This window comes from Arabidopsis lyrata (genome assembly GCF_000004255.2).
Source record: "Arabidopsis lyrata subsp. lyrata unplaced genomic scaffold ARALYscaffold_3, whole genome shotgun sequence".
Classification (NCBI taxonomy): Eukaryota; Viridiplantae; Streptophyta; class Magnoliopsida; order Brassicales; family Brassicaceae; genus Arabidopsis; species Arabidopsis lyrata.
Window position 1 is genome coordinate 3,273,088 of NW_003302553.1, and position 27,169 is coordinate 3,300,256.

General features: G+C 36.2%; 8 protein-coding genes across 12 annotated transcripts; 4 read left to right on the forward strand and 4 right to left on the reverse strand.

The window, feature by feature from the left end:
• The first annotated feature begins 57 nt into the window (after positions 1–57).
• LOC9320734 (heterogeneous nuclear ribonucleoprotein 1) lies at positions 58–3,865 on the forward strand. 2 transcript variants are annotated; one of them, XM_021031542.1, is made up of 4 exons: positions 58–394; positions 700–927; positions 1,164–2,412; positions 3,229–3,865. In XM_021031542.1, the coding sequence occupies exons 2-4, from the start codon at positions 706–708 to the stop codon at positions 3,243–3,245; spliced, it is 1,488 nt and encodes a 495-aa protein (XP_020887201.1). In that variant the 5' UTR covers positions 58–394; positions 700–705; the 3' UTR covers positions 3,246–3,865. The 2 variants fall into 2 exon arrangements, with proteins under 2 accessions (XP_020887201.1, XP_020887202.1); XM_021031543.1 differs by having other exon boundaries at positions 59–394; positions 3,182–3,865.
• Positions 3,866–4,434: 569 nt separating this feature from the next.
• Positions 4,435–6,080, reverse strand: LOC9318620 (polygalacturonase). The gene is made up of 4 exons (XM_002884622.2): positions 5,909–6,080; positions 5,512–5,817; positions 4,917–5,435; positions 4,435–4,817 (listed from the first exon to the last, which is right to left on the reverse strand). Exons 1-4 carry the CDS (start codon positions 6,017–6,019, stop codon positions 4,578–4,580), a joined length of 1,176 nt encoding a protein of 391 aa, XP_002884668.1. The 5' UTR covers positions 6,020–6,080; the 3' UTR covers positions 4,435–4,577.
• A 1,681-nt stretch (positions 6,081–7,761) lies between these two features.
• On the reverse strand, positions 7,762–9,900 carry LOC9320735 (polygalacturonase). 2 transcript variants are annotated; one of them, XM_021033732.1, is made up of 4 exons: positions 9,632–9,900; positions 8,923–9,228; positions 8,328–8,846; positions 7,762–8,232 (listed from the first exon to the last, which is right to left on the reverse strand). In XM_021033732.1, the coding sequence occupies exons 1-4, from the start codon at positions 9,740–9,742 to the stop codon at positions 7,978–7,980; spliced, it is 1,191 nt and encodes a 396-aa protein (XP_020889391.1). In that variant the 5' UTR covers positions 9,743–9,900; the 3' UTR covers positions 7,762–7,977. The 2 variants fall into 2 exon arrangements, with proteins under 2 accessions (XP_020889391.1, XP_020889392.1); XM_021033733.1 differs by lacking the exon at positions 9,632–9,900 and adding an exon at positions 9,573–9,620.
• A 2,109-nt stretch (positions 9,901–12,009) lies between these two features.
• On the reverse strand, positions 12,010–13,976 carry LOC9320736 (exopolygalacturonase clone GBGA483). The gene is made up of 4 exons (XM_002884624.2): positions 13,637–13,976; positions 13,251–13,559; positions 12,650–13,165; positions 12,010–12,523 (listed from the first exon to the last, which is right to left on the reverse strand). Exons 1-4 carry the CDS (start codon positions 13,910–13,912, stop codon positions 12,275–12,277), a joined length of 1,350 nt encoding a protein of 449 aa, XP_002884670.1. The 5' UTR covers positions 13,913–13,976; the 3' UTR covers positions 12,010–12,274.
• A 324-nt stretch (positions 13,977–14,300) lies between these two features.
• On the forward strand, positions 14,301–15,966 carry LOC9320737 (U11/U12 small nuclear ribonucleoprotein 25 kDa protein). 2 transcript variants are annotated; one of them, XM_021033210.1, is made up of 5 exons: positions 14,301–14,566; positions 14,654–14,759; positions 14,849–14,948; positions 15,060–15,174; positions 15,667–15,966. In XM_021033210.1, the coding sequence occupies exons 1-4, from the start codon at positions 14,374–14,376 to the stop codon at positions 15,156–15,158; spliced, it is 498 nt and encodes a 165-aa protein (XP_020888869.1). In that variant the 5' UTR covers positions 14,301–14,373; the 3' UTR covers positions 15,159–15,174; positions 15,667–15,966. The 2 variants fall into 2 exon arrangements, with proteins under 2 accessions (XP_020888869.1, XP_020888868.1); XM_021033209.1 differs by having other exon boundaries at positions 14,302–14,566; positions 15,060–15,170.
• Positions 15,967–17,296: 1,330 nt separating this feature from the next.
• LOC9318621 (F-box protein At3g07870) lies at positions 17,297–18,926 on the forward strand. The gene has a single exon (XM_021032849.1). It carries the CDS (start codon positions 17,425–17,427, stop codon positions 18,670–18,672), a length of 1,248 nt encoding a protein of 415 aa, XP_020888508.1. The 5' UTR covers positions 17,297–17,424; the 3' UTR covers positions 18,673–18,926.
• A 2,214-nt stretch (positions 18,927–21,140) lies between these two features.
• On the forward strand, positions 21,141–23,057 carry LOC9318622 (rho GDP-dissociation inhibitor 1). Its single transcript, XM_002882509.2, has 5 exons — positions 21,141–21,665; positions 21,767–21,833; positions 22,208–22,426; positions 22,505–22,629; positions 22,715–23,057. The coding sequence occupies exons 1-5, from the start codon at positions 21,429–21,431 to the stop codon at positions 22,790–22,792; spliced, it is 726 nt and encodes a 241-aa protein (XP_002882555.1). The 5' UTR covers positions 21,141–21,428; the 3' UTR covers positions 22,793–23,057.
• A 428-nt stretch (positions 23,058–23,485) lies between these two features.
• Positions 23,486–26,699, reverse strand: LOC9318623 (growth hormone-regulated TBC protein 1-A). Of its 2 annotated transcripts, none has more exons than XM_021031433.1 (9): positions 26,483–26,699; positions 26,210–26,281; positions 25,538–26,130; positions 24,896–25,012; positions 24,635–24,813; positions 24,421–24,514; positions 24,262–24,339; positions 24,071–24,172; positions 23,486–23,986 (listed from the first exon to the last, which is right to left on the reverse strand). In XM_021031433.1, the coding sequence occupies exons 3-9, from the start codon at positions 26,027–26,029 to the stop codon at positions 23,846–23,848; spliced, it is 1,203 nt and encodes a 400-aa protein (XP_020887092.1). In that variant the 5' UTR covers positions 26,030–26,130; positions 26,210–26,281; positions 26,483–26,699; the 3' UTR covers positions 23,486–23,845. The 2 variants fall into 2 exon arrangements, with proteins under 2 accessions (XP_020887092.1, XP_002884671.1); XM_002884625.2 differs by having other exon boundaries at positions 23,518–23,986; positions 25,538–26,127; positions 26,483–26,673.
• Positions 26,700–27,169: the final 470 nt, after the last annotated feature.

Consider the following 27,169-nt stretch of genomic DNA (forward strand, 5'->3'; position numbering starts at 1 on the left):
CTAACCAATTATGTAATAATTCTTACATGTAAATATATAAATACAGACATATCTTCTTCTTCTTCTTGCACACCCGAAAAGCCTTTGTCTTTCTATCTCTCTACCAAAAACTCTCTATTTCTTTCTCTCTCTATCTCTAGAGCGCGTCCCTGCGCGTCGTCAGTATGTTTTTATTGACGCCATTGAAATTGGGTTAAATCGGATTGAACAAAAAAAAAAAAAAAAAAACTGTATTAATAATAATTCCTACTTTTCTCTCTTCTGATTGATTCCAATCTTCTTTCATTTTCTTCTTCTGGGGAAGGGGCAGGTTAAATTATGCCCTCTATTCAAATCATCCTCAGATCTTAGTGTTTTCTCGACGAGATTCGGCATCTGGGTTTTATTCTGATTGGTGGGTTTTTTTTTTTTATTCTTCTTTTGATCTCAGATTTCCCTTCTTTGTCTGATTTGTTTTTTTTTTTTTTTTTGCTTAAATCCGTTTTTGTTTTCCCGATCAAACTCTCCTGGTCTGTTCTCGGATCTGTTGTTTTCTAGATTCAATCTGAATTTGATTTTACGTTTTGTCTTGTAAAGATATTTCCTTTTGATCAGATTTTTGAGAATCCATTGAAATCTGATTCAATCTAAAGCTTTAAAAGAACTTGTTTATGTTTGATCTGCTAGATTTTTCTGAGAGCTGATTCCTTGTGTGTGCAGAGCAAAATGCAATCGGATAATGGAAAGCTTTTCATCGGTGGGATATCTTGGGACACCAATGAGGAACGTCTCAAGGAGTATTTCAGCAGTTTTGGAGAAGTGATCGAGGCTGTCATCTTGAAAGATCGCACCACTGGTCGTGCTCGTGGTTTCGGTTTTGTTGTCTTTGCTGATCCTGCTGTTGCTGAGATTGTTATCACCGAAAAACATAATATTGATGGGAGATTGGTATGTTCACTCTTCTCGCCTTTCATTTTGTACAATGTAACTTGTTTTCGAAGCTTCCTTATGCAATCAACCCTTCAAGAGTTACACGTTGTTCCCATTTGATTGCGATTAACCTTTTGTTGTATTGAATCATCATCACTTCCTTTTGCTTTTTTTTCTTTTTTTTTGAGAAGGAATGTGTGATTTTGTTATATGAGCTTCGTTTTTCATTTTTCAAGTTTTTTGATCTTTCGCAGGTTGAAGCCAAGAAAGCTGTTCCCAGAGATGACCAAAACATGGTAAATAGAAGCAACAGCAGCAGCATCCAAGGTTCTCCCGGGGGTCCAGGTCGCACAAGGAAGATATTTGTTGGAGGATTACCTTCCTCTGTTACAGAGAGCGATTTCAAGACGTATTTTGAGCAGTTTGGAACAACTACCGATGTGGTTGTTATGTATGATCACAACACACAAAGGCCTAGAGGTTTCGGATTTATAACCTACGATTCTGAGGAGGCCGTTGAAAAGGTATTGCTCAAGACATTCCATGAACTAAATGGTAAAATGGTTGAGGTAAAGCGAGCTGTTCCAAAGGAGTTATCTCCAGGTCCAAGTCGCAGTCCTCTTGGTGCAGGTTACAGCTATGGAGTTAATAGGGTTAATAACATTCTTAATGGATATGCTCAAGGGTTTAATCCCGCTGCAGTTGGAGGCTACGGACTTAGGATGGATGGTCGGTTCAGTCCTGTTGGTGCTGGAAGAAGCGGGTTTGCAAATTTCAGTTCTGGCTACGGGATGAATGTGAACTTTGAGCAGGGATTGCCCACAGGGTTCACGGGAGGTACTAATTTCAATGGAAATGTTGACTATGGCCGAGGAATGAGCCCGTACTACATTGGTAACACAAACAGGTTTGGTCCTGCGGTTGGCTATGAAGGGGGCAATGGAGGAGGAAACTCATCCTTCTTCAGTTCGGTTACACGAAACCTATGGGGAAACAACGGGGGTCTTAACTATAACAACAACACTACAAACTCAAATTCCAATACATACATGGGAGGATCATCAAGTGTGAACAACACACTTAGTGGTCCATTTGGAAATTCTGGAGTCAATTGGGGTGCTCCTGGAGGAGGAAACAATGCTGTTAGTAACGAGAATGTGAAGTTTGGTTATGGAGGAAACGGTGAATCTGGTTTTGGGTTGGGAACAGGTGGTTATGCAGCAAGAAACCCAGGGGCTAACAAGGCAGCACCATCGTCTTCATTCTCTTCTGCCTCGGCAACCAACAACACGGGTTACGATACAGCAGGACTTGCAGAGTTTTACGGGAATGGTGCAGTTTATAGTGATCCCACATGGAGATCACCAACTCCTGAGACAGAAGGGCCTGCTTCTTTTAGCTATGGGATTGGAGGAGGAGGTCCTTCTTCAGATGTTTCAGCTAGAAGTTCATCTCCAGGTTATGTTGGCAGTTACAGTGTGAACAAGAGACAACCAAACAGAGGTAACTGAGTTAAGAGTAATTCTATGCTTTAACATGTGATTCTATGCTTAAAGAATGCCATGAGCTAGTTGATAAAGGAATAGAATAGGAATGGAACCCAAAAGATCTTCTTATCAAGTCTTAAAAGTAAATAACGTAACTTGAAACCAAGCACCCAACCCAAGAGAACAAGTTTTCTCCCTCTGCTAAAACCTAGAAAAAACCTCAAAGCTCTTCCTTTAGTTGAAAACCAATAAAACCTTCAATCTCTAGCTTCAATGATTTCTCACAACCAATACCTCATCCTTATCTGTCTATACTAGGAGTAAAAGCAAAGGACTCTTAAGAAAAGGAAATTGAAAGCCTAGATAGTTCCCAAATTACACTTTGGCTTGATTTTGATTATCCTCTTCTTCTTTCGGGAATAAACAAACCATGGTTTAGTGTCTTGAACTAATGGTGCTCTACAGTCCGTAGAACACATGCATATCACTAGTGAAACGGCTTTTCCTCAGAAACACAAACTTGCTTGCATACAGAAACAGTAGCCATTCTGCATCTTTACTGCTATCTAGTTCATCAGAAATTATTTACTGAAGGAAAGTTTCTTTTAGTGCTTTAGATATAGGCTCATGGAACTATAAAACCAGTTGAATTTTATTTGTTGCTCACACCAGTGTCTATGGGAAGGCTAAGAAACTTGTGATGAAGAAACCCAATATTGCATGACTGGTTTCTTATCGCGCTTCTCCTCTCTGAATTCTATCTCCCTTTTTCGCTTTTGTTGCAGGAATTGCTACTTAGTACAATCGTTTTTGTTTTACCACGATATTGTAGGCGAGCCATCACGGTGAACGATCTGTGTCTTTTGGCGAATCTTTTAGATTATCTTCTTTTCCTTCATACAAAGCCAGTGAGGACGAAACTTGATCATATCATCACCTAGAGCTAACCAGAGAATCCCGCAGACTTTTCTGTCATGGTTTGGTTTTCTAAATTCATTGTTCCTCCTAGGCTTTTTTCTGCTTTCTTTTTTTCTATTTTTGTTTTCTTTTCTTCTTTCAATGAGGGACAGAAGAAACTGTATCAGTCTCCGGCGAGGCGGTAATACATAAGAAGAGTTCAAAACAAAAACCAAAAAAAAAAAAAATTCTTCTTCCTCAGTTTTCTTCTTCATTGTCATGTAATGGTTCTTCTTCTTCTTCTTCTTGGGGGTTATGGTTAAGGTTTGTGTTTTGAGGCAGATTGTACTAGAGTTTTTCTCTTTTGTTTTGTCGTTTTAAGTCCTTTGTTTTGTTTTTGATAGTGTGAGATATGGAAAGAGGATTTAGCCATGTAGGGCTTTCGAGAATAAGTCTTTTTATCACTATGAGATTATTTTGTTCTCAAGCTGTTTGTATGTCTTATGCGAACGCAAGCAAACTCGTTTCTGTTGATGTACTTCTATTTTATAGAAAACTCTTTTTATCTTTTATTGGTTTCTCTCTTATCTTTTTCTCTTAATATATATAGTGCAATGAATCCCTTGCCTGATTTTATAGAGGACTCTTAACACTATCTATCTGTTGTATCTTTCTCTTAGTCTCTAATTATCTTTAGTCTTTAGTCATGATCTGTGAGCTATTCTTCACTATTCTTGTGAATCCTAATGACTATTTGATCTGTGACACTTCCCGGAAAAATAATAAAATATGTTGGAACCAAAGTATTTTTGACATGAAGTTGTCTCAGACGATTATGCTCAAGGACTCTCAGACGATTATGCTTAAGGACAGTGCAAGAACTCATGAGCAACCAATTTGTTTTTGAAGTTTTTTCCAAGCATTGTTGATTATTGGGGATGTCTTAATTGCAAAAATAGTATGTTTCACGGTTCCCAATATTAGTTTGAGTTTTGGTCCGTATCTTCCGGTTACAAAAAGCAAAGAAATGTTAACTTAGGAGCCAAGCCACCAAATTTCACTTACACAATTTAAGATATCAAAAAGTGCCTTTATTTTTTTGTTTCGGCTTCTAACCGAGCAAATGAAAGAGCGATTTTGATTCTCAAAAAGAGCATTATGGATGCATTCATTGTTGAATTAAATAGAATGAGAGCATACATCAAATATAGTTAATGTATAGAAGAAATACATATAAAAAATGAATGGGTGTTTGATTAATTAATTGTTTTAGAGCTTCTACATTTAGGCTGCTTGAGCGCTGCATGCTTTAGGGCTCTGAGATCCCAAGAGTTTGGGACTGACATTTGAACATTGGAAAGTCGCTGGACCATCGGCTCCATTGTACTTAATGTCAATGTCTCCAATCTCCACGTTCTGGCACGGATATCCCTTGCTGCAAAGTAGCTTCACCGCGTCCTTGTTCCCTGATGTTCCTCTGATATTCTTGAAGCTTATGTTCACCAACTTAATTGTTGATGCTTTCTACAAATCACAAATCAAATAACCATTGGAAAAATCAGACCAGGAATCTATCCAAAATACTCTTATCCAAAATTAATGGTAAAGATAGGAAATACATACTTGCTTGTTGCATTGGTTCCAAGGGCAGTACTCTTGGTCGATGAGGATTGGGTTGCTAACGTTCTTGACGATGATATCCTCGAAATGGATATCCGAGGCGGTGGTGGAGCAAGCTGCAGAGGGCCATGTCTTGATTCTCAACCCGTTGTCAGTCTCTTGGAGAGTGCAGTTGATGATCTTAATGCCGCTGACGTCTTGCTCGTGTCCGTACCTTCCAAGGCTTCCGACACTGATACCGTGTCCTGGACCGCATGTAACTTTCTCCACGTGAAGGTTCTTCATCCCATCTCCAACGGAGATGCAATCGTCTCCGGTGGAGATGAAAGAGTTAAGGATCTTGACTCCGTCACTTCTTCCCAAATGGATCCCATCAGTGTTGGGACTCTCCTCTGGAGCGATGATCTTGATGTTATCCATGGTCATGTTCTTGGCTCCCAACACGTTGATGTGGAAATTCTTTGCATCGATCGAGGATATGTCTCTGATCTCAGAGTTCAACACGAAGTCAAACCTTATACTCTGTAAAAACAGAACAAATAACATCACTAAGTTGTTTCTTAATATGTCAAAGGGGATTAAAGAAAGAAGCACATACGATGGGAAGTTTCTTGCAGTTGAAGGTCTTGTGGCAGTTGTTGACCCTCCACGCAGAGTTTCCTTCACCGTCGAAGGCTCCACCTCCGTTCAACTTAAAGCCATCAATGTTGCCGAAGACGACCCATTTCTCCTTTCCTTGGATAGCGTTACCGTCAGCTTTGACAGTACCTTGAAGGGTGACCTCAATGGGAGCTTTGCATGGACCCCTCATCTCGATCTCACCAAGCTTGAACTCTCCTTTTGGGATCACCACTTTGCTTGGTGACGAAGATTGGCATGCCGATGTGAATGCTTTCAGAAGGGCCTGCATATCAGAGTAATGAAACCCTAATTAACGAGATAAGCCAAAAAAAATGGTTTTATAGATTTCTTGGAAAGCAAGAAAGAGAACTAACCTGAGTAATATCAGAACCTGATGACGAACCAATGGTGAATACCTCAGCATTGGCTGAAATTCCCAACAAACAGATAATTAATATGGTAGAAACTCCAAAATATGCACCCATTTTTCCCAAAAAAAAATAAAATATTACTACTATTACTATTTGTTATTCTATTTTGTTTTCTGGAATTTGATTAAGCTCATGTTTACATTTATATAGTGTGTTGGATAGAGGAGAGATGGTAAAGTCTAATTTTTGAAAATTTCTCACCACCTCTCGTTTTTTAGGTCATTTGACCCATTAGGAAGTCTGATGTCTAATTTTGTATCTTGGACTAAGGATGAAAACTAAAAAGTATCTAAAAGGGACATTTTCATTCAAAATGGAATTTCTATATATAAAGTCTAATTTTGCCTAAATATGATCATGTTAAATCAACTATTATTTTGGAATCCCTTTGTTTAATTTTTTTACCATCCCGTCTTTATATTTATCTTCATAAAATTACAGTACTTTTTTAATTTAGGTGTTGAATATTCTTTGGTAAAATCAAAACAAGTAAAACTCTTAAGTTTGTTCGTTATACCATTCATTTCTTTATACACATAATGTTTTGAAATTTGACATGAAAATGGAAGTCATTCGTGCATATTTACACTTTTTCATTGAAAATCAAACAAATTTGATTATTATTTTAGTCAAATAAAGTAGTTTGATTTTTTTTCTTTAATTAATCATAGCATATATGCTAGCTGAAGTATGTCCACCGGACACCGGTTCACGTACTGATCACTGATGTTAAACAATAATATAGACCACTTAATTTAAAAAAAAAAAAATTAAACCCATACATGCATGGTGATGTGTTTTTTAAGGGATCCTCTGAAAGTAAACAACATGGCTTCTAGATTCGAGTGAATAGTGATGCTCCCAGTTTAAGGTTGTTGTTGTTTTTTTTTTAACTTCTACCGTCTACGTACGGTACCTTTGTCCTTTAGTCTTTATCGTCACACGTCCTATGCTCGAGTTTTGAAAACGTTTTCTCGGAGGTAGACATGTCAATCAGGGCCGAACCCCGCGGGCTGGCCCGGCCCAGCCCTGAAAAATAGCGGATCCGGGCTTAAAAATATATGTCCAGAAAAAAATCGGGCTTTTTGGGCTAAGCCCGTTGGGCTAAAGGGTTTTTAGGGCTTAGCTCGGCCGGGCTCGGGCCGGCCCGAAAAGTCCTTAAAAAAAGATTTTAACTTTTTTTTTGTAAATATTATTGTTTAATTAAGAGATTTGTTTAAAGATTTTTTTATAATAGAATTAAAAACCCTAAACCTAGTTTTCTAATTGTGTCTTACTATAAGTGTTATGATTTTATATTTTATTTAGTGTGGGTTTAAACAATTTATTTGGGTTATTTATTTGATTTTAAACTTTTTTAAAACTAGATTCACTTTAGTGGGTTATTTAAGTTTCGTTTGACTCGTTTTATACATAGATTTTTTTTTTTTCAAAAGATATTATAAATTAGAAGGGTTTATTTTTCTCGAAAGAAAAGCTCAAAAAAAAACCGTAAAAGCCCTGTAACTCTGTTAGGGCCGGGCCGGGATAGTCCGATTGACATGCCTACTCGGAGGCACTCGTCATTTTTAGTTCGTTGTGTCAGACTCACTACCTTTTTAGCACGAATAATTGGATGGTCCATGAACACGCAATTCTCAAAGCATCTAATCGTTGCGGAACTTTAATTACACGTGATTTATATTTTGTAGTTAATTTTTTTTTTTTAAATCAAGTTATTTTCTATAAATTGATTAGAAAAAAGAAAAGAAAAACAGAAGAAGATTTTGATTAAAAACGATATTAAAATACAAAAAAAATTAACCTGTATCTTTTTGGTTTTATTGCATTCATATATGCACACACACATCTATGTATATGTGTTGGCATCAAATAAAAAAAAAAAAAAGTGAAACAAAATTCTTTTACAGCTTTTTAAATTAAATCTCCCTTGTGTGACTTTGGGAAAAAATCTAAGATTGAAGAAAAATTGGATGAGAAATTCCTAAATATTGTTGTGAGCTTTCTACATTTTACTTAGGTTGGGTCAACACGGGTGGTGTGTTACAAGCCTTTGGGAACTGAGTTCCAACAAGCTTAGGCCTTACGTTTGAGCACATGAAGGTGGCTGGACCATCGGCTCCAGTGTACTGAATATTAATGTCTCCAACCTGAACGTTCTCACACGGATATCCCTTGCTGCACAACAGCTTCACTGCGTCCTTGTTCCCTGATGTCCCTCTAATCCTCTTGAAGCTTATGTTTGCCAGCTTAATGGATGATGATTTCTGCCATTTGATGAAAATAACACATTAGGAAGTTTGAATCATATACTTTTTTCTCAGAACAGGATAATTCCAATACTCATGTTAAAGATATATACCTGCTTGTTGCACTGGTTCCAGGGACAGTACTCTTGGTCGATGAGGATTGGGTTACTAACGTTTCTAAGGATGATATTCTCAAAATGAATATTGGAGGCAGTGGTGGAACAAGCTGCAGAGGGCCAAGTCTTGATCCTGAGGCCGTTGTCAGTCTCCTGGAGGGTGCAGTTGATGACCCTAATGCCGCTGACGTCCTGCTCGTGTCCGTACCTTCCAAGGCTTCCCACACTGATCCCGTGTCCAGGACCACACACGACGTTCTTCACGAGAAGATTCACCATCCCGTCCCCGACGGAGACACAGTCATCTCCGGTGGCGATCCTAGAGTTGATAATCGAGACCCCGACACTTCTTCCCAAGTGGATCCCGTCAGTGTTGGGGCTCTCTGCTGGAGCCATGATCTTGACGTTGTTAAAGGTCATGTTCTTGGCGCCTATCACGTTGATGTGAAAGTTCTTGGCATCGATTGAGGATATGTCTCTGATCTCAGCGTTCGTCACGAAATCAAACCTTATGCTCTGTAAAAACAGAACAAAAGAAAATTACAATTGCTATATATTTTGTGGCCCAACTTAGAAACAAATGCTAACTTACGATGGGAAGTTTCTTGCACTCGAAAGTCTTGTGACAGTTATTGACCCTCCAAGCTGCGTTACCTTCACCGTCGAAAGTTCCACCTCCGTTCAACCTAAACCCATCCATTCTTTGGAACACGACCCATTTTTCCTTTCCATGGATCGAGTTTCCGTCAGCAAGGACAGTGCCTAGCAAGGTGATCTCGACTGGAGATTTGCATGGACCCGACATCATGATCTCACCAAGCCTGAACTGTCCTTTTGGGATCACCACCTTGCTCGGTGTCGGAGCTTGGCATGCTGATGTGAATGCTCTCAGAAGTGCCTGCATAACGTGCAATGAAACCCTAACGAGTAAGTTAGAGCATGTACAATGGTAGTTTCTCACCATAGTCTCTCATTTACAAAAAGAATTAATAAAATAAAATATAATATTATTTAATTAGATGAGTCTCTCAAAAAATATAAGAGAGACTCTCATTTTTTTTAGAGACTCTCAAAAAAGATGAGAGAGCATGTACGACTCATCTTTTTTTAAAGACTCATCTAATTAAATAATATTATATTAACGAAATATTTTATTATCTTATTATTATTTTTGTAGGTGAGAGACTTTTTATGAGAGACTCTCCATTGTACATGCTCTTAAGAAAACATGGTATGATGTACCGGTTTTATAGATTGCTTCGGGAACAAGGAATGAAAGATATATATCCTATAGAGCTAACCTGCGTAATATCAGAACCTGGAGGAGAACCAATTCTAAACACCTCAGCATTGGCTGAAAATCCCAGCAAACATATTACGAAAATTGTAGAAATTCCGAAATATGAACCCATTTTCTTTTCTTTTTTTTTGTATTTTTTTTTCTTATTTCTTATATTATTATTTTTTGGTTTTTTGTTTATTTTCTGAGGGGATTTCAAGTAAATATCTGCTGCTCTATAGTTATATAGTGCCTTGGATAGAAAGATGTTGAAGCACCATTTTCCTCTCTACGTCTCGTTTTTTAGGTTGTTTGAACCCACAAATCGTTGCTGAACTTTGAATTAATTACACGTGTTTTGTATTTTATTGTAATTAATTATTTTAAACAAGTTTTGTTCAAGACTTTTATTTCAAACGCTAAAAAAAACAGATATATATATGTGGGTTATAGAATTTTAATCTTTTTTAAAAATAACGAATTAAGTTTACGAACTGATTTGTTCGTATAAAGTAAAAATCATTCTTAAATCATATTTTACCAAAAAAGATACTTTCTTAAATCATACTATTACCTAAGCTTTAGATCTTAACCTTTCATAAAGTATTAGCTAGTTCGTATCTTTATGGATTAAAAAAAAAAAAAAGCAATTCTACATGCCTCCCTGCTTCCAATCACACATTGGAACACACGCTGGCCCAACATCATTCGTATAATTTTTAGCTGTAATCATATACATATGCACTTTTCCAAATGTATCACTCCATTCCTTGAAACCCTAACGAGTAAGTTAGCTGTAATCATATATATACATATATGCACTTTTCCAAATGTATCACTCCATTCCTTGGAAATTAATGTTGATAATTCACGAAGCTGAGTGTGAATAATATTTTTTGTTGTATACCGCGGGTCACATGCGTTGTATCTAAAATAAAAAATTTTAAGTTGTATTTGTTTTGTTTAGTGTTTAAGATTGTATAATTGTATTTTGATTTGTTATTTATAGGATTTCACCTGTGGTATATTGTCTCGTATTAATATTGACCCAAACCCATCCAACCATATAATCTAAAATGAAATTAAACATCATTTTGTTATTTTTTTAATAACACTTTTATTTAAATGTCATATAATTCGAGTTAATTTGAAAGTTGCTTTCAAATAGTTTCCATGTATATTTTTAAATTAGTGTGTGTTTTTGGACCAACCCGTAAAAACAATTTATAATTGTATATGAAAATACTAATTAGGATTTCACCCGTGATATACTGTTCCATTTTAGATAATTGTAAAAATTAAAGAAAGATCCGAATGACTCAATTTCGGGTCTGAATAAAATAACGACATGATTAAATGCTCAATTTGTTCTTAAAATTGTTAATATAGATTACACACATATTTTTATTCATCGATTGAGTAATATATGTCCGTTTTAAAAAATTTGAATTGTAACATATGCAGAAAAAAAAAAAACTAAAATTTACTAACTATTTATATATTTTATAATAATTTAAAATAATATAAATATAAGATCAAATAAAAGTGAAATAAGAATCATATATTTATGTTTAAATTAGGTAGAGAGGTTTTAGGAAATTAGTGCAAATTTGTTATATTAGCATTAAATCATCATATTTGATTTCTTTATCTATAAAAATCGTGGAGAATATACCATAAATAAAGTGTTTAAATATAGTAATTAGTTGAGAAAGTATATATATTTTAGATTTTATTAATTATTTTCGTTTTTTAATTTTGCCAAAATTTAAAGAAAGATCCGATTGAAGATTTCCGGGTCAAAATTAAACAAATTTGACCCGATTTGGGTACCCCAAAAACTGCTGCAAAAATGTATAGTAGATATATGCACTTTTCCAAATGTATCACTCCATTCCTTGGAAATTAATGTTGATAATTCACGAAGCTGAGTGTGAATTGATCAGGCAAAGATACACATGTACATTTTTGGAAAGTGAACCTTATATACGAACAAAAGACTTTGTTAGATTTTATTTACATTGTGTTTACATGTTATAACAGTGTGTATTATTTTTGCTGAACACATAACGGATTTGTACTTTACCGCAAACTGTATATGCAAATAATTCTAGAAGCAAACGGAAAGTATATAATTAATTATAAACACTTTTTGGATTAGTTTGGTCAGCGATGTATCAATATGAAAATCATGTGAATTATTAGCGTTAGGAATTTGGCTTGATTTCAAAACGGTAGTGATCGATTACAATTGATTACCAATAAATTCATGTTTATTTTTCCTAAACTGATATTTTTTGTATAAATTATTATATATTTTTATTTCATGAAAAATCAAATCTATATTTCAGAAATAAAAGTGATTTTAAAATGGAATTATATAAAATTTAAGCAAAAATATCAAACTTAAAAATTTCAATGATATTATTATTTATTGAATAATTATTAAAACACTCTCGCATATTGCGAAGCACACAACGATTACTACCCAATCACGAGTCACTCTTCAGGTGATGAACTCCAAGCCTGAAGGGACTCCGTTTTATCTACTAAATATCCATATATTTTATATGTCAAAAAAATATTGCAAAACTTTTTTTATCGCACCCTAATCAAAGCGTCTTCACGAGATTGGATGGATTTATGGTGGACAAGCGACTTTAATTTAAGGACCCGGTTTAGCGACTTCAGTGCAAGCTGCTGGAACCAACTTGCCGGAGAGAATAGGCTTGATGTTAGAACATGCCGAGACAGCTGGTCCCTCTTTGCCGTTGTGGACCAAGTTGATGTCAGAAAGAGCAATATTGGTGCAAGGCACTCCTTTGCTGCACATTAGCTTCACAGCCACCTTTGTTGCTGATGTCCCCTTAATGTTCTTGATAGTCACGTCCGACAACTTCACTTTCGATGGTACCTTCATGTATATTAATTGGAGAGAGATTTTAAAATTTGATCGATACATTCTACCAAACAAACCAAAATAGATATTGTGTCAAAATTTGACTAGATAGTTTTGTATACATTCGATTTTGTTACATACCCCAGCTTTGCAGTGGCCATAAGGACAGTACTCTTGGTCGATGAGAACGGGGGTGCTAACATTGTCCATTGTGATATCTTCGAAAAGAATGTTGGAGGCGATACCGGGGGGAGATCCTGGCCATGTCTTGATGCGAACACCATTATCAGTGTTCTTGATGAGGCATTTCCTCACGGTGACTCCTTTTACTGGTTGCTCGTTAGGGTATCTTCCAAGACTTCCAATGGAAATTCCGTGTCCTGGTCCACATTCTACGTTCTCAACAATGAGATTTTCGGTACCATCTCCAATGGAAACGCAGTCATCTCCGGTTTTAATCTTTGCCCCTATTAAGTTGACGCCATTGGACCTTCCGATGTGGATACCATCGGTGTTGAGACTCTCCGGAGGTGCATCAATACCAATATCCTCAAGAGTTATGTTTTTGCAGTTAAGGATGTTCATGTGGAAAAGTTTGCTGTTTGTTGATGTAATACTCTTAATTTTCGAGTTTGTTAGACCCGTGAATCGGATGTTCTGTTCAAAAAACCCATATAATTACCAAGTTAATCCTAGAAAATATAACGATTTTATTGTAATATGTAAAGTTGAATGTGCTTACGATGGGGAGAGAGTTGCATTTGCCAGTTTTGGCACAATCATTGGCCTTCCAAGCGAGGGACCCTTGACCGTCAAATATAGCTTTGTTTCCATTCAAAGTGAAATCAGCGAGATTTTCGAAATCAATCCATCCGGCATGAGGTTTAGTGGTCTTGACCGTAGCCGGAGCCTTTAGATTGCCATTCAATTCCAAAGTGACTGGACCTTTGCATGGACCTTTAAACTCTAGGCTCTCTACCAAATACTCACCTTTGGGCACTGTAATCGTGCTCCCTGCTGCACACGCTTCTTTCCATGCAGCCATAAATGCCTATACATGAATCCACGTGAATTTTTTTTGTTAAACCATACAAAATCGAATATAATACTACAATTTTTGATACATACCGCACTGTCATCAGTTTTGCCATCTCCTTTGGCTCCTGATGCTTTAACATCAAGTGATGCACCGCCTGCTTTGGCTCCTGGTACTTTAGCGCCAACTGATGCAGCTGCATCTTTTGCTTTATCGCCAACTGTTGTAGCTGCTTCACTGACTTTATCACCAACTGATTCAGCTGCATTTTTTGCTTTATCGACAACCGGTGTCCCGTTTGCTATTGTGGTGGCCATAACCACTAGAAGCACTAGAAGCACTCCGCTTGCTCTTCGAAAACCCACCATTTTTTATTGATTTTTTTTTTCTTTTGTTTATTCTCTTCTTTTTGTTTTTGTGTTTATTGATGTTTTGTTCTGGTGATTCCAGAGTCCGTTTTATAGAGGAGCAAAGGGAGATCGAAAACCACAAACTCATGCGTTGCTAAAAATAATTCCGAGGATTGTGCTTAAGGTAGAGAAGAATGACCAAATCATGTAGGCCGATCCCTTTTGACTTGGTGTGTTTTCTATTTTTGGACATATATCGATAATGTAAACATCTCACACAATTTGGTAATGTAAAATAAATCAGATTTTGTTGCAAAAAAAAAGAGAGTACATAATCATTCATCTGATTAATTATACAATTGGGAGAATTTCAAATTGGGCCTATAGGTGAAGAATGGTTAATGGGCTTTGGATGTGAGATTGGAACAAATGAATAAAAACGGAACCCATTTAACGAGAGAAACCCTAAACCCTAGGGAATGGAGAGCGGCGATTACGACGTTGAGACGAAAAGAGAGAAGCTTAAATCGGTTCTCTCTCATCTCCTCGCCGATCCGATTCTCGCCGACGTTCCGAGGAATCCAACACTCTCTGATGTCGTCACTCTTGTCAGTCTTGAAAAGGGAAGCGCTATGCGTCTCTCCGTCGTCAAGCTCGACGGCTCCTCCCTGGGTATACTTCATTTGGGCATTTTGTCGAGCAAGTGGTGTGCGTTGTAGAAATTCATGGGATTCTTACTTGTTTGCTTCCTCATTGCAGATGTGGCGGTCATGAATTCAGCTACTTTGAAAGATCTGAAGCTTTTGATCAAGAAGAAAGTTAACGAAACGGAGCAAGCAAACATGGGTCATCGCCACATTTCTTGGTATATAGCTTCTCTCAAGTAACCTTATCCTTTACTTCTTGTTAGAATACAGTAAACTTGTTCATTAGAGGAGTTTTGGGAATGTGCAGGAAACATGTATGGTCAAACTTCTGTCTTTCGTGTAATAATGAGAAGTTGCTTGATGATAATGCTCTTCTTCAAGATGTCGGAATCCGGAACAATTCTCAGGTTTAACACCTCTATATATAATATATAATCCTATCTCAATTAAGAGTTTATTGGGTCTGTTGTTTAACTCTTTTGACATTGACATATATGTTAATCTTGGCATGAATATAGGTGACCTTCATGCCATATGTGATGAAGAAGGGTCGAGGAAGACACTCAAAGAGGAAGAAGCATCGTCTCTTTCGTTCACTCCACAAGACTTCTTCTTGAAGCCTTTTATATGTTGGTAACCAATACCACTGTCTCAGCTTTATTTACATGTTAGGTAGCATTGGTAGGTTTGATTCCAGGATTTTCGATCAAACTTAGTCAGGTCATTCAAAAGTTGAGCTACGAATTAAGAGATGAAATCTTTAGATACTTTTCAAGAAAGACTAGGTTTTTTCCCCGGAATGATCAGTTGATTTGAGTGATTATATAGGTCTAATATTGTTTTTGAAAATAAGTTAAGATTCCCAGTGATGAATATTTTAGTAATCTGGAACAGTGACAAAATGGAGCTCCCTCTTGGAAAATTTCCATGGAGGTTTTAGAGGAACCATTGTTGTAGATACTTGGCAACTTCTGAGGGTTTCTTCGCAAAATGAAAGTTTTTCTTTTTCTTACTGGTTATTGGGATTCTGAAACATTGAACTACACACTGATTTCATGTTTTTTCCATTTATTATTGCCATTATAGCTACTTTTGTTACTATCACATTTGGTGAATTTTGATCAGGTTGACAGTCGTCTCGTCTCAGCATGGATGAAATCAAACTAATAGATTACGTCTGTGGTTATTGCACCTTAGAATTCACCAGCAGCACAACACGCAGCAGAAACTAGTGGCGTCAAAGACAATGATCTTTATTAGAGTGTGAGAATAGGTTTAGCTATATTTGTATTCACCCGGTTCAGTGTTAAAACTCTGTATTTATCGCTATAAAATTACTGGTGTAGCAATGTGAATAACAAGCAGAAAACTGCTATATTTTCATTATTAATGAAACAAGAAACAAGAAAGTAGTTTGAGCTTCTATATAAATTTGATTTCCATTGCATTTTACTTGAGAGAATGTCTTGCAGCTGAAGAAGCTTTTGTAGCTCAAGTCCAACTATTCTTGTCCAAAGCACAATGCAGACGTATGCGTGTTCTCAGCTATTGGTAATACAAATGTGTCGGTATTTAACCAGTTTTAAAGTTTGCAAGGGGCCACGGTAACATCTCAAAGTCAACACATTAAAAAATAGACATCTCTTCTTAAATTGCTAAATAGTATGTAATGTTGGAAATTTGAACATAGATGGGCCTACGAAAAATGTCTTTTCTCCGATGCTAAATAAGTAGTATAATTTACAGCCTAAATATTGGTATCTAGTGTTTGGAGAAACCAAAGTGGTGGGAAACTTGTGCACCTCTTTACTAAAATGTTAGTATTACTTTTAGCTTTTGAAAGAACACTCACGGCACAACTGCCCCCACCCACCATTTCTTTTAATTTTACTTACTTAAAGTCTTGGAAATTTTCTATTGATTAAGATGTCCATTTGATACAGTGATTATTAAAGTCTTGGAAATTTTCGATTCAAATCTATATGTTTGCGGGTTGCCATGATATCGTTAAAATGTGGACAGATAAAATTTACTATGATAAATGATCCAAATAATTAGTTTTTTTTTTTTTTTTTTTTACTTTTAAATCTCTTGATCCAAACTCTTCATCTAACTTATGTTTACACGCTAGTTATGACTGAAACCCATCAACACAAATAGAGACATACTTTCATCTTTAAGTTCAGCAAAGGATTTGATCTAAATGCTTATCTCACCCATTAACTTTAATAAAAATCGACGAAGAAGTTTTATTAAATTAATTGAGAAGAAAAGTCTAATATGATCTACATCACAAACAAACAATGCAACTCTAATTAAGAAAAAGGCATTTTGTTTTTTCATTTTTAAAAAAAGAACTAAAAATAAATTTGAAAGTACACAAATTTATAAATCAAAAGGTAAAGATGTAGTTGTATATTAACGACCAAAAAAATAATTAGATTTTAAAACACCTTAGATTAAAAAAAAAAAAAAAAAAAAAGTAAAAAAGAGAGGACTTTTGCATGAGTTGGCAACTTCTCTTTTTTTTTTTGTTTTATTATTAAAGTCTTAAGAAAACTAAATGTTGCTCTGTCATCATCACACTTTTTTTTGTTTGGTTTTGTATTCTTCCCCATTTTCTTTATTCTCTTTTGACAATATGCAATTTCCAATCTCATCCTACGGTCTAGATCTCTCCAATCATCATCCTTCCTCTTCCAATATTCACTTAAAAATTAAAATTAAAATTAAGAGATAAAAATTTCCACGAGAGAATTATTATTATGTGATGCCTATTCAACGTACCCTCCCTTTTTTCCTCCATCATCTTCTTCTTCTTCTTCCTCTTCTCTCTCTCTCCATCTCGAGATCAAAAACTCTTGCTTCTGATTCTCTTCATTCATGGCTTCAGAGAAGAGTTTCAAGAAGAGAAAGATCACCGATGATGTAGACGGAGGAGGAGGAGGAGGACTAGAATCCCTTCCCGGAGATATCATCGCCGACATATTCTCTCGGTTACCAATCTCCTCCATAGCTCGGCTTATGTTCGTTTGCAGATCTTGGAGATCAATTTTGACTCAACACGGTCGTGTCTCTTCTTCTTCTTCCCCGACAAAGCCATGTCTTCTCCTTCACTGCGATTCCCCAATACGCAACGGTCTTCACTTCCTCGACTTATCAGAAGAAGAGAAACGCATCAAGACCAAGAAATTCACATTAAGATTCGAATCTTCCATGCCGGAGTTCGACGTGGTAGGCTCTTGTAACGGTTTGCTCTGTTTGTCTGATTCTCTCTACAACGATTCACTCTACCTCTACAATCCTTTTACTACAAACTCCTTAGAGCTCCCCGAATGTTCCAACAAGTACCACGACCAAGAACTTGTGTTCGGTTTCGGATTCCATGAGATGACAAAAGACTACAAAGTGTTGAAGATAGTTTACTTCAGAGGTAGTAGTAGTAGCAATAATGGTATTTACAGAGGTCGTGGTAGAATCCAGTACAAGCAATCAGAGGTTCAGATCTTAACCTTGTCATCAAAAACAACAGATCAATCTTTGTCTTGGAGAAGCTTAGGCAAAGCTCCTTATAAGTTTATGAAACGTTCGTCGGAGGCTTTGGTCAACGGGAGGTTACATTTTGTGACAAGGCCTCGTAGGCACGTGCCGGATCGTAAGTTTGTGTCATTTGATCTTGAAGATGAAGAGTTTAAAGAAATTCCTAAACCAGACTGCGGTGGGCTAAACCGGACAAACCATAGACTAGTGAACCTTAAAGGGTGTCTTTGTGCGGTCGTTTATGGTAACTATGGAAAATTAGACATATGGGTGATGGAGACTTATGGAGTCAAAGAATCATGGGGAAAAGAGTATAGCATTGGGACTTACTTGCCAAAGGGGCTAAAGCAGAATCTGGACCGACCCATGTGGATTTGGAAGAACGCTGAGAATGGTAAAGTGGTTCGGGTTTTATGTTTGTTGGAGAATGGAGAGATCTTGTTGGAGTATAAGAGTAGGGTTCTTGTGGCATATGATCCAAAATTGGGTAAATTTAAAGATCTTCTTTTCCATGGTTTGCCTAATTGGTTTCACACTGTTGTTCATGTTGGAACATTGTCTTGGGTTGATACACCCCTTGATTTATGGTAAATTAAATAAAGTTTTCAAATTTTATTACATTTAGAGTTTTGAGAAATGGGTACGTCTTCTGTTGCTGCTGCTACATCTTCTTGCCCCCTTTCCATACCAACTAAGTTCATTCTTTTTTTAATGGGTAGATTAAGTTGTATTTCTTTTCGAGTTCTTAATTGTTTCGTTTCTGTTCAATTTATGGGTTCTTTTTCATGCCATCTGGTTAAATGTAAATAATATTTTTTTAAATATAGCGGTAAATGTTTCCACGATCGTGCCATTTGATTTTATTGCTTTATTATATGCTATTATGTTTTGACATGCTCGATCACTAAGCAATGCAGGGAAAAAAAAAAAAATCTTAATGTAGCATATTAATTCTTTAGATCTATAGAATTCATAACAAGAAATTAAAGTACGACGATAAAGCAAATTTTAAAAGATATATCATAAAAAAAAAGAGGCGTTCGCAAATCACGCAAATCATATAGTTTTCACTAAAAAGAAAAACTTGTGTATATAAAGATAGATAACTATATAGTGATCTTCGATCTAAATATCAAAGCCATGTGGAAAGATTCCCTATCGTCTGAAAATAAAATGAAAACTATATACATCGTAAGATCTAAACATCTTAATTAAATAAAAATAAAAGATCTAAACAAATTGAAGTTTATGCATTTTTCGTGGTGTCAATATTTTCGTACATGCATGATCATGATGGCAACGTAATTGGATCTATATCAAGTTACAATGTGAACGAGAGAAAATAATCTCAACAAGGCCAAATGGCCGTTTATTTGCTTACCGATACTCTCTGGAGTATACGTCTGTCTAAATTCTGACATTTTTTTTTAATGGAATCACTTCACTAGTATAATATATAGTATATACATGGTTCAACTCCAAACATAAATCTTCATTTTTTGAACCAAAAAAAAAAAAAACTTATAAATCATCATTTTTTTGTCAGATTAGAGAAACACCGAAAAAAAAAAAAAGTAGCGGAAGACCTCAGGAAAGGAATGCCAACCAATGACATGGCAAATTGTTTCTCTATCGTCCTCTCTCTTCTTCTCTATTTCACTTATTTTTCAGAATTATCTTCAAATTTTGTTCTTATATATAAAAATTAGAGTCATGTAGTGATGAAATAGATATGCCGTCCGGCATTAGCATCATATCGATTGTTATAAAACGGTTTGATTTATTTCTCATGTCATGGTTTGACTACTGTCTTATTGCATGAATTTAATTAGACTGGTGAGTTATAAAACGAATTAGGTTTGGTGTCGTGTACCTAATGCATGTTGACTAATATGGTATTTAATATTTATACATGTGTAACGTAGACGCCTATTGCCTAACCAACTGAAAATGTTTTCCTAAAAGAACTAGCTTATATCTTTGCCGGTTTCGGAATCGTGTTCACCCATGTTGAAGAGGAGAAAAGATGATCAACGAAAGTTTGAAGGAGATAAGAGAGAAGAAAGAAAACGTGAGAAAGAAGAGAGATGATCAAAAAAAAAAAAAATTAGGTTAGGTTTTTTTTAGATCAATTTCAAAGGTCAAAGGTAGGCTCTGAAACCATGTTAAAGTAAGGAATTGCTCTCATTTTCTTATTGAATCATGAAACAAGGTTACATGCTTATATAGAGATTGAGAAAGCTAAAGAATAAGAAAAGATAATGAGAGCATTTACATCAGTGAGTATCTCAAAAAAGAGTATCTGATGAATAAAAAATATTATTGTTTATGATTTTATTTCTTATAAAATTTGAAACAATTAATTAAATTACAGTATTACACCAATCAAATTAAAGCACTTGGCAAAATGGTTTTTTTTTTTAATTATTTTAATTGCAAGACACTGGATGAAAAATCTCCATTGGAGATGGTCTGAAAATAAAAACTAAACATATCTCTCAGATTATACTAAACCACCTAATACTTATGACTTTGGAAAGGCATTTTATAACTTCCGAGTATATATGGGAATGAATTCACTAGTGAGAGAATATGTGATGAAAAAAATCAGTGTATATGTTATGTATCCTCATGACGGTCGAGGTAGGAGTTAAAACAATCAAAAGTGACATATAATCACATGATTATCACTTTATAAGCAATGTCAAGATAACACCTACAGTTTGATTGCTTATATATTTTTTTATATGCAATAAAATGAAACTGATTAAAGAGTAGAAGATTGGAGGCAATAAATTCATATGTATTTAAACGGAAACACAAAAATTGGGTCAGAAGCATATGCCCTTGTTTGTCTCATGTTAGGGTCGGTCCGCCAGACTGTTACACAAAATCAGACCGGGATATATCATCAATGCAAGTAAATGATTAAAGACTAGATTAGAGGACTAATTCAGTAATTACAGAAAATGGATAATTCAATAATCATATTAGTATTAAATTAGAAAGAAAAAAAAAAAAAAAAAAAACATAACAATTGTCTTTGTCTTTTGTCGTGGCTCGAGGCTATCGTCTCTCCTCTGCGCGTGGAAGAAATAGCAATTATGCGGTTGTTTTTATATGTGATGATTTATTTATTTATTTATTTTATCGGTTAGTGACGCTCACGATCTCATTCTCATTCTCCATTCCTTCTCTTTCCTCCTATAACTCGGATCACCACATGACTTGATCTCCTTGCCGTTACCAAAACCAAAATCCCTAAATTTGCCCTCATTTCCCGACCAAGAAGACATTTCTCTTCTTCTTTTTTGCCAGAAATTCTTGAGGGCGAGCGAGGCTGATTGATGTCTTTGGTATCTGGAGCCAGGGACATGGGGTTCGACGACAACAACAACAACAACAACAAGGACGGAGATGATGAGAACTCCTCCTCCAGAACCAGAACCAGAACCGACGACGATGCTCTCGCTAGACAGATGAGCGAATCTTCTCTTTGTGCTACCGAGGAAGAAGAAGACGACGATTCCAAATTGCAATTGGGTCCTCAGTACACTATCAAAGAACATCTCGAGAAGGACAAGGTTTCATTTTATGTCTTCTTCTTCTTCTTCTTCCTCCCCATCCTTTTTTTTATTTACATTACATTGTCAGATTTTGAAGAATTTGTTGGCTTTTTTTTTAGGATGATGAGAGTCTGAGGAAATGGAAGGAACAGCTTCTGGGAAGTGTTGATGTCACCAACATTGGAGGTGTGTGTGTGTGTGTGTACCTCTCTTCATTTCAATGGTTTCTATGATTGTTTCTGTTTTTTAAAAATGGGAAATTTAATTTTGGCGACATTTGAGACCCTTGTTAGATCATAGTCGTTGTTTTGTTTGCTATCTCTCTGTGATTCATGTTAGAATAGTTTGGATCTCTCGTTGTTCTTTGTTTACCTTCAAATGAATACAATCTTCTTGCACATGATCTCAGAAACTGGTGTGGATTTCAATTTTCATCATCTATGTTTTATGTCTCTGCTTGATTATGCATTTCTTTGTGAGTAATTTTGTGTATTCATCAAGTTAAGGTTGAAAAATGTTTTGCATTTATAGAATTTTGGCTCTTTGATCTCAATACGCAGAGACTCTTGATCCGGAAGTGAGGATTCTTAGCCTCGCCATCTTATCTCCTGGAAGACCCGATATTGTTCTGTTGGTTCCGGAGAATGGAAATCCAAAGGGCATGTGGTTTACTTTGAAAGAAGGGAGCAAGTACAACTTGAAATTCACCTTTCAAGTTAACAACAACATTGTCTCTGGTCTTAGGTACACCAATACTGTTTGGAAGACCGGTGTTAAAGGTAATACAACACCACAAGTCTGTTTTTAATTATGGGTTCGAGACAATGTGATCCAATTCCTTTCTTATATGGCTACAGTGGACAGAGCAAAGGAAATGCTTGGAACCTTTAGTCCTCAATTGGAGCCATACAACCACGTGATGCCAGAAGAGACCACTCCTTCTGGCATGTTTGCTCGAGGATCATATTCTGCAAGAACTAAGGTCTGTTGTTGGTTTAAGATTCTAAACTCCTTGATATTCTATTCTTTGGTGTTGATTTTAAAGTTACTCGACAATCTTGTTTCAGTTTCTTGATGATGATAATAAGTGCTACTTGGAGATCAACTACAGCTTTGACATCCGTAAAGAATGGCCTGCGGTTTGAAACTCGAGAATGCGAGTTTGTCTCCTGAGATGTGTTGTCGGTAGAAGAAAGTTGTGTTTGTTTCACTCCCTATCTCCGTTTTTTTTCGTTGAACATATAATTGTGAATCGTTTTTCTGATCATGGTAGAACAAGAAGGACATTTACTTCATCTTTGATCTTGATTTTTTGTCCAGTAATGTCGTTGGAAAAATCAACTCTGTTTGTTCTCAACTCTGTTTCTCCTTCCACTTAACATGTGTTTGATGATATGATTGTGTCAGATCCTCACATGTATAATGATTCTCAATCCAGATGAAAGTTTTCTAAAAAAAGAAGGTTTTGCTTCACAGATAATGCAGAGCCTTTCTTTATTCATAGATTTAATATGCCTTCAAAGAGAAGTGAACTTATTTTTGACGCTTCTAACCACAACACAACACCACACCATCAAATTTTTTAACCGCCTCGTGTAAACATGATCACCAATGGTTTCTGAATAAAGTGAAACGCAGTCCTTGATACAACGTCGCCCTCATATCGCTGTGTGCATTTGTTTGATTTTTATTGTGTTATGATTATTTAAATTTAGATTGTGGAATTCATGGAGACTTCAAACTCGAACTTCCAATCGATGCCAAGTTTTTTTTTGTTTTTTTTTTCCTTTTTAATATAATGCAAAGTTCCTATCCTCATATTTACGGGTTGTTATTAATTTTTTGTTTTAATAAAAATACTATTGAGAAGAACAGTCGACAATTCATACTACAAAGTACAAACCAAACAAGGATCTATAAAAACATGAAGATCACAATTGATATATCAAGAGGGGTAAAAAATGCAAAAGGCAAGTAACACCTCTTGGAATCTCTTGGAATGTGAAGGAACTTGACATTTACCATCACAGAAATGGATCTTGGTTATGTTTTGCTCTCAAAATAAAATTAAAAATCCTATTTATATATACTTGGAAAAAAAGAAAAAAAAAAAGACCATCAAGAGGGGTAAATAAACCATTGTTGGACTCCCTCGTTTACACTTTTTGGCTCATCTTCTCCCCAACAGTTCTTTTTGTTTATGTGCTCTTACCATTTTCTTTCAGAGAGTTGAGTCTCCGAAGTCTCTGATCAAGTTCTGCCATCACTGCTGGTTCCTGCTTCTTCCTCTGCTTTGATATGGTGTTGGTAGTCATCGATCCGATTTTCTCAAATGCCACCTGAAAAATGTGTTGATTGATATTAAAGATTATGAATCCTGAATATATAAACTCGGTTTTCGGACTAAGGCAGGCATGGCTTACCGTTAATAATTCATCCGGGTCAAAAAGCTGGTGTGAAGTTTTCTGTAATATGTTGATTACATCGCCAACCTGGTGGGTCATAAGCAGCTCGTTCTCTTTCATCTGCGAATGACGAGAGATCCGTGAGATGAGAGACTCATCTTAGAAGAATTATTATGGAAAAGGCTGATCAGAGGAAGAGAAGTAAGAACCTTGAATATTGCTAACGCTGCATGGAATAGAACCTTTGCTCCTTCATAGAAAAGTACATCCCACACCCTTAGAGTTGTCTGCAAACCAAACCAAAGTTCACAGTATACATAAGAAAAGTAATCTCAAAAGACACATAATTCGACAAAAGGGTTTGTTACCTCTGAAGGAAGGCTTTTAGAGAAGAGGCATAGAAACCATTCAGTGGCTACAAGGGAAACATCAAAGCCCATATCTTCAAGATGAGTAGCTATTCTGCAAAAATATAAATTCTTTTCTCTCAAATGAGTGAACCTTCCTGATCAAAGAACTAGGCAACGCAAGAATTTGATATACTGGTGAAGTTCAGCGACCAAGAAAGAAAAAGAGACTTACCGAGGACATTTTTGGGCAAGCAAATCTTTGAAAACCCGCTGCTCAACATGGCATCCAGACAAGTTGGTTGTGTAACAGTCACGGACTAATACGTTTTCCAAAAGGACTGCTAGCATCCAGAATGCGTCTTCTTCTGTCTTCATGACAAGCAATAGTAACGCTGCAACGTAGTTTAGACCCTGTAACAAAAACGGCATTGAATTAAGATATAAACTCATCTGAATAGAGAAAATGGAGATGTGAAAAAGGATAAGTATGCACCTGACAATAGCCAACATCGGAATCGCGAAAGGAATAACCAACAAGCACACGTCGTAGAGCAGCATGACCCTCTGGAGTGTCCAACCATGGATGGCCTGGGAAAGTGCGTGGCAGATCCTGCAAGAGTAGACACACAATGTCAAAGGCAAATGTGAGAAGATCCAGAGGAAGTTGCAGTATAAGATAATGGAATCAACAATTCTTCTGCAGAAGAAAGGCTCTGCTATAAGTTGCCTGAACACAAGAATGAAGAAGAACGATCCTAGAACAAAAGATCAATGGAAATAATTGGAAATGAAACCACAATTGTTGGTTTCCTGAAGCTAACATCTATCCTTAAATCACACAAAATACTTCTCAGAGACACAATTTCAAGATCCAGGGGATGAGATCAACTATTCATAGCACATAACATTATGAAGTAGCCTCCTATGACCATCAAACAACAGTAGAAGAAGAGAAAGGGTTTTCAAAAGTAGGCTCTTAGTTGCCAACAGAGCACAAGAATCAACAACAGATCTACACCAATCCTAAAATTTCCTGAAAAATACTAAGTTATGTGAAGAAGAACAAACCCAATCAAACCTTAAATCGACGGATCAAGAAGGCAAATATCGAGACTTTGGATATAATAATACTCACATGATCAATCTGCCTCGTTGCCGGTGTGACCTTGCCATCGACGGCTTTGGTCAAATCACTGTAATAACTATCCGGGACGGTGGACTTCTTCTTAGCAGCACCAGAAAGAGAAAACCAAACCTTAGGCCTAAGCACAGGTGGGATCCCTTTCCGAATCAATCTCTTCAAGGTAATCGCATTCGTCAAAGTCGAGATCTTGAGAGACGTTTTCAAAGCGATTCCGTCACCGATCAAGAGAATCTCCGGCTGAAGATACCAATTAGCTCCTTTGCTAGCTTCGAGCGCCCACCAAACTCGTCCTTGGTTCCTGACTTTCTCTCTAACTTCGTTCAACACATTGACGTCGTCGACATTTCCTTCCACCGTGAAACCGTACAAGTCCTGGAATTTCACGACGATGTTGGCTCGTCTCGCGTGGATGCTTGGACGGAGAATCGGAATCTGAGATTGTAGCTCCATCGTCAAATCACGTCTGCTTTGGATCCCAAACATCCTCCGGTGAATCTCTGTAATAGTTGTTGTCTTGTCGGATTCTTTCGTCAATTTCAGACCAAGCACGAACACGGACACCGTCAAAAAAAAGTTCTCGGCTGCTACAAGAGATTAAAAAAAATGAAGTAGTTGTTGTTGATATCTTGAATTTAAATAAATCTTATCAAAAATTTCTGATACCTTTCAATATTTTAATTGTGGTCACGTTCTGCAAGCGTTATCACCTTTGAACACCTCTAATCTTCTCCTCCTCTACGCAGTCAAAAAAAATTACAGCTTTTGTTTAATAAAAAGATAGAAAATTTCCAGAAACAAAAAGAAGCTAACAACAGATGATTTCTTTTTTATTATTTCTCTCTCTCTCTCGTCTCGTGAACAAATGGCACTAAAAATGGAAAGAGGAATAAAAACAACTTTAAATAAATAGAATAAGAAAAGAAAAATAATTTTAACTGAAAGAAATGAAAAATCCAGAGGAGCGTTGAATTGAATCCCCGCGTCTCTCGGTTGTCGAAGAAGAGATATTATGAAAGTTGGAATTTGGAGGGGAGAGATTTGTTTAGGAAAGAGAGATTTTATTATCAACTTTAGATAGAGCTGGGGTTGATTTGAAAGCTTTGAATTTTTGTGGGGTTATTTTATAATTTAATGAAAGATTATGATTTTAAAACGTTAGATACTGGATTAGTAAGAGAATAATGACGCAGGTTTTAACTTTTTGAATCATTGTTATGGACAAGAACTTTTTGGTAAATGACTATTATATCCCCTAACAATGATTGGCTCTGTCCTTTTCTGCGGAGAAATGTGTAATTTGCATAAACGATATCTTCTTGATGTAAATTCCATCATCATTTAAATTGCAAGAGAGAGAGAGAGACGATGTCAAATAAAATATACCACCAATTAACACTGGATTTTAAAAGATTTAAAATTTCTAAATTCACAATCCATCGGTAATAAAACGTGGTGAAGTGACATATACCATATGTATTAAATATAGATGATGTTCCTATGATAAAGACAGGTACAATTTTCTACGATAAATTGTGTAATATAGATTACTTGAGAACAATATGGTATCCCATAATTGATTTTATTTATCAGATATGCTTCAAAGATACAGATATGCTTCAAAGA

What these genes read in the sequence shown, in the direction of transcription:
- LOC9318620 (XM_002884622.2), bottom strand. Translation starts at nt 6,019, where the DNA reads ATGGGTGCATATTTTGGAGTTTCTACCATATTAATTATCTGTTTGTTG. An exon ending in ACTGCAAGAAACTTCCCATC is followed by an intron (nt 5,436 to 5,511) that starts GTATGTGCTTCT and finishes CTGTTTTTACAG; the next exon opens with AGTATAAGGTTTGACTTCGT. An exon ending in GGAACCAATGCAACAAGCAA is followed by an intron (nt 4,818 to 4,916) that starts GTATGTATTTCC and finishes TGTGATTTGTAG; the next exon opens with AAAGCATCAACAATTAAGTT.
- LOC9320734 (XM_021031542.1), top strand. Translation starts at nt 706, where the DNA reads ATGCAATCGGATAATGGAAAGCTTTTCATCGGTGGGATATCTTGGGAC. An exon ending in ATAATATTGATGGGAGATTG is followed by an intron (nt 928 to 1,163) that starts GTATGTTCACTC and finishes GATCTTTCGCAG; the next exon opens with GTTGAAGCCAAGAAAGCTGT.
- LOC9318623 (XM_021031433.1), bottom strand. Translation starts at nt 26,029, where the DNA reads ATGTTTGGGATCCAAAGCAGACGTGATTTGACGATGGAGCTACAATCT. An exon ending in CTAAAAGCCTTCCTTCAGAG is followed by an intron (nt 24,340 to 24,420) that starts GTAACAAACCCT and finishes TTTGGTTTGCAG; the next exon opens with ACAACTCTAAGGGTGTGGGA. An exon ending in ACCCGGATGAATTATTAACG is followed by an intron (nt 23,987 to 24,070) that starts GTAAGCCATGCC and finishes CACATTTTTCAG; the next exon opens with GTGGCATTTGAGAAAATCGG.
- LOC9318622 (XM_002882509.2), top strand. Translation starts at nt 21,429, where the DNA reads ATGTCTTTGGTATCTGGAGCCAGGGACATGGGGTTCGACGACAACAAC. An exon ending in TGATGTCACCAACATTGGAG is followed by an intron (nt 21,834 to 22,207) that starts GTGTGTGTGTGT and finishes CTCAATACGCAG; the next exon opens with AGACTCTTGATCCGGAAGTG. An exon ending in CATATTCTGCAAGAACTAAG is followed by an intron (nt 22,630 to 22,714) that starts GTCTGTTGTTGG and finishes ATCTTGTTTCAG; the next exon opens with TTTCTTGATGATGATAATAA.
- LOC9320735 (XM_021033732.1), bottom strand. Translation starts at nt 9,742, where the DNA reads ATGGGTTCATATTTCGGAATTTCTACAATTTTCGTAATATGTTTGCTG. An exon ending in CAGGTTCTGATATTACGCAG is followed by an intron (nt 9,229 to 9,631) that starts GTTAGCTCTATA and finishes CACGTTATGCAG; the next exon opens with GCACTTCTGAGAGCATTCAC. An exon ending in AGTGCAAGAAACTTCCCATC is followed by an intron (nt 8,847 to 8,922) that starts GTAAGTTAGCAT and finishes CTGTTTTTACAG; the next exon opens with AGCATAAGGTTTGATTTCGT.
- LOC9318621 (XM_021032849.1), top strand. Translation starts at nt 17,425, where the DNA reads ATGGCTTCAGAGAAGAGTTTCAAGAAGAGAAAGATCACCGATGATGTA.
- LOC9320737 (XM_021033210.1), top strand. Translation starts at nt 14,374, where the DNA reads ATGGAGAGCGGCGATTACGACGTTGAGACGAAAAGAGAGAAGCTTAAA. An exon ending in GCTCGACGGCTCCTCCCTGG is followed by an intron (nt 14,567 to 14,653) that starts GTATACTTCATT and finishes TCCTCATTGCAG; the next exon opens with ATGTGGCGGTCATGAATTCA. An exon ending in GGTCATCGCCACATTTCTTG is followed by an intron (nt 14,760 to 14,848) that starts GTATATAGCTTC and finishes GGGAATGTGCAG; the next exon opens with GAAACATGTATGGTCAAACT.
- LOC9320736 (XM_002884624.2), bottom strand. Translation starts at nt 13,912, where the DNA reads ATGGTGGGTTTTCGAAGAGCAAGCGGAGTGCTTCTAGTGCTTCTAGTG. An exon ending in GCAAAACTGATGACAGTGCG is followed by an intron (nt 13,560 to 13,636) that starts GTATGTATCAAA and finishes ATTCATGTATAG; the next exon opens with GCATTTATGGCTGCATGGAA. An exon ending in ATGGCCACTGCAAAGCTGGG is followed by an intron (nt 12,524 to 12,649) that starts GTATGTAACAAA and finishes ATATACATGAAG; the next exon opens with GTACCATCGAAAGTGAAGTT.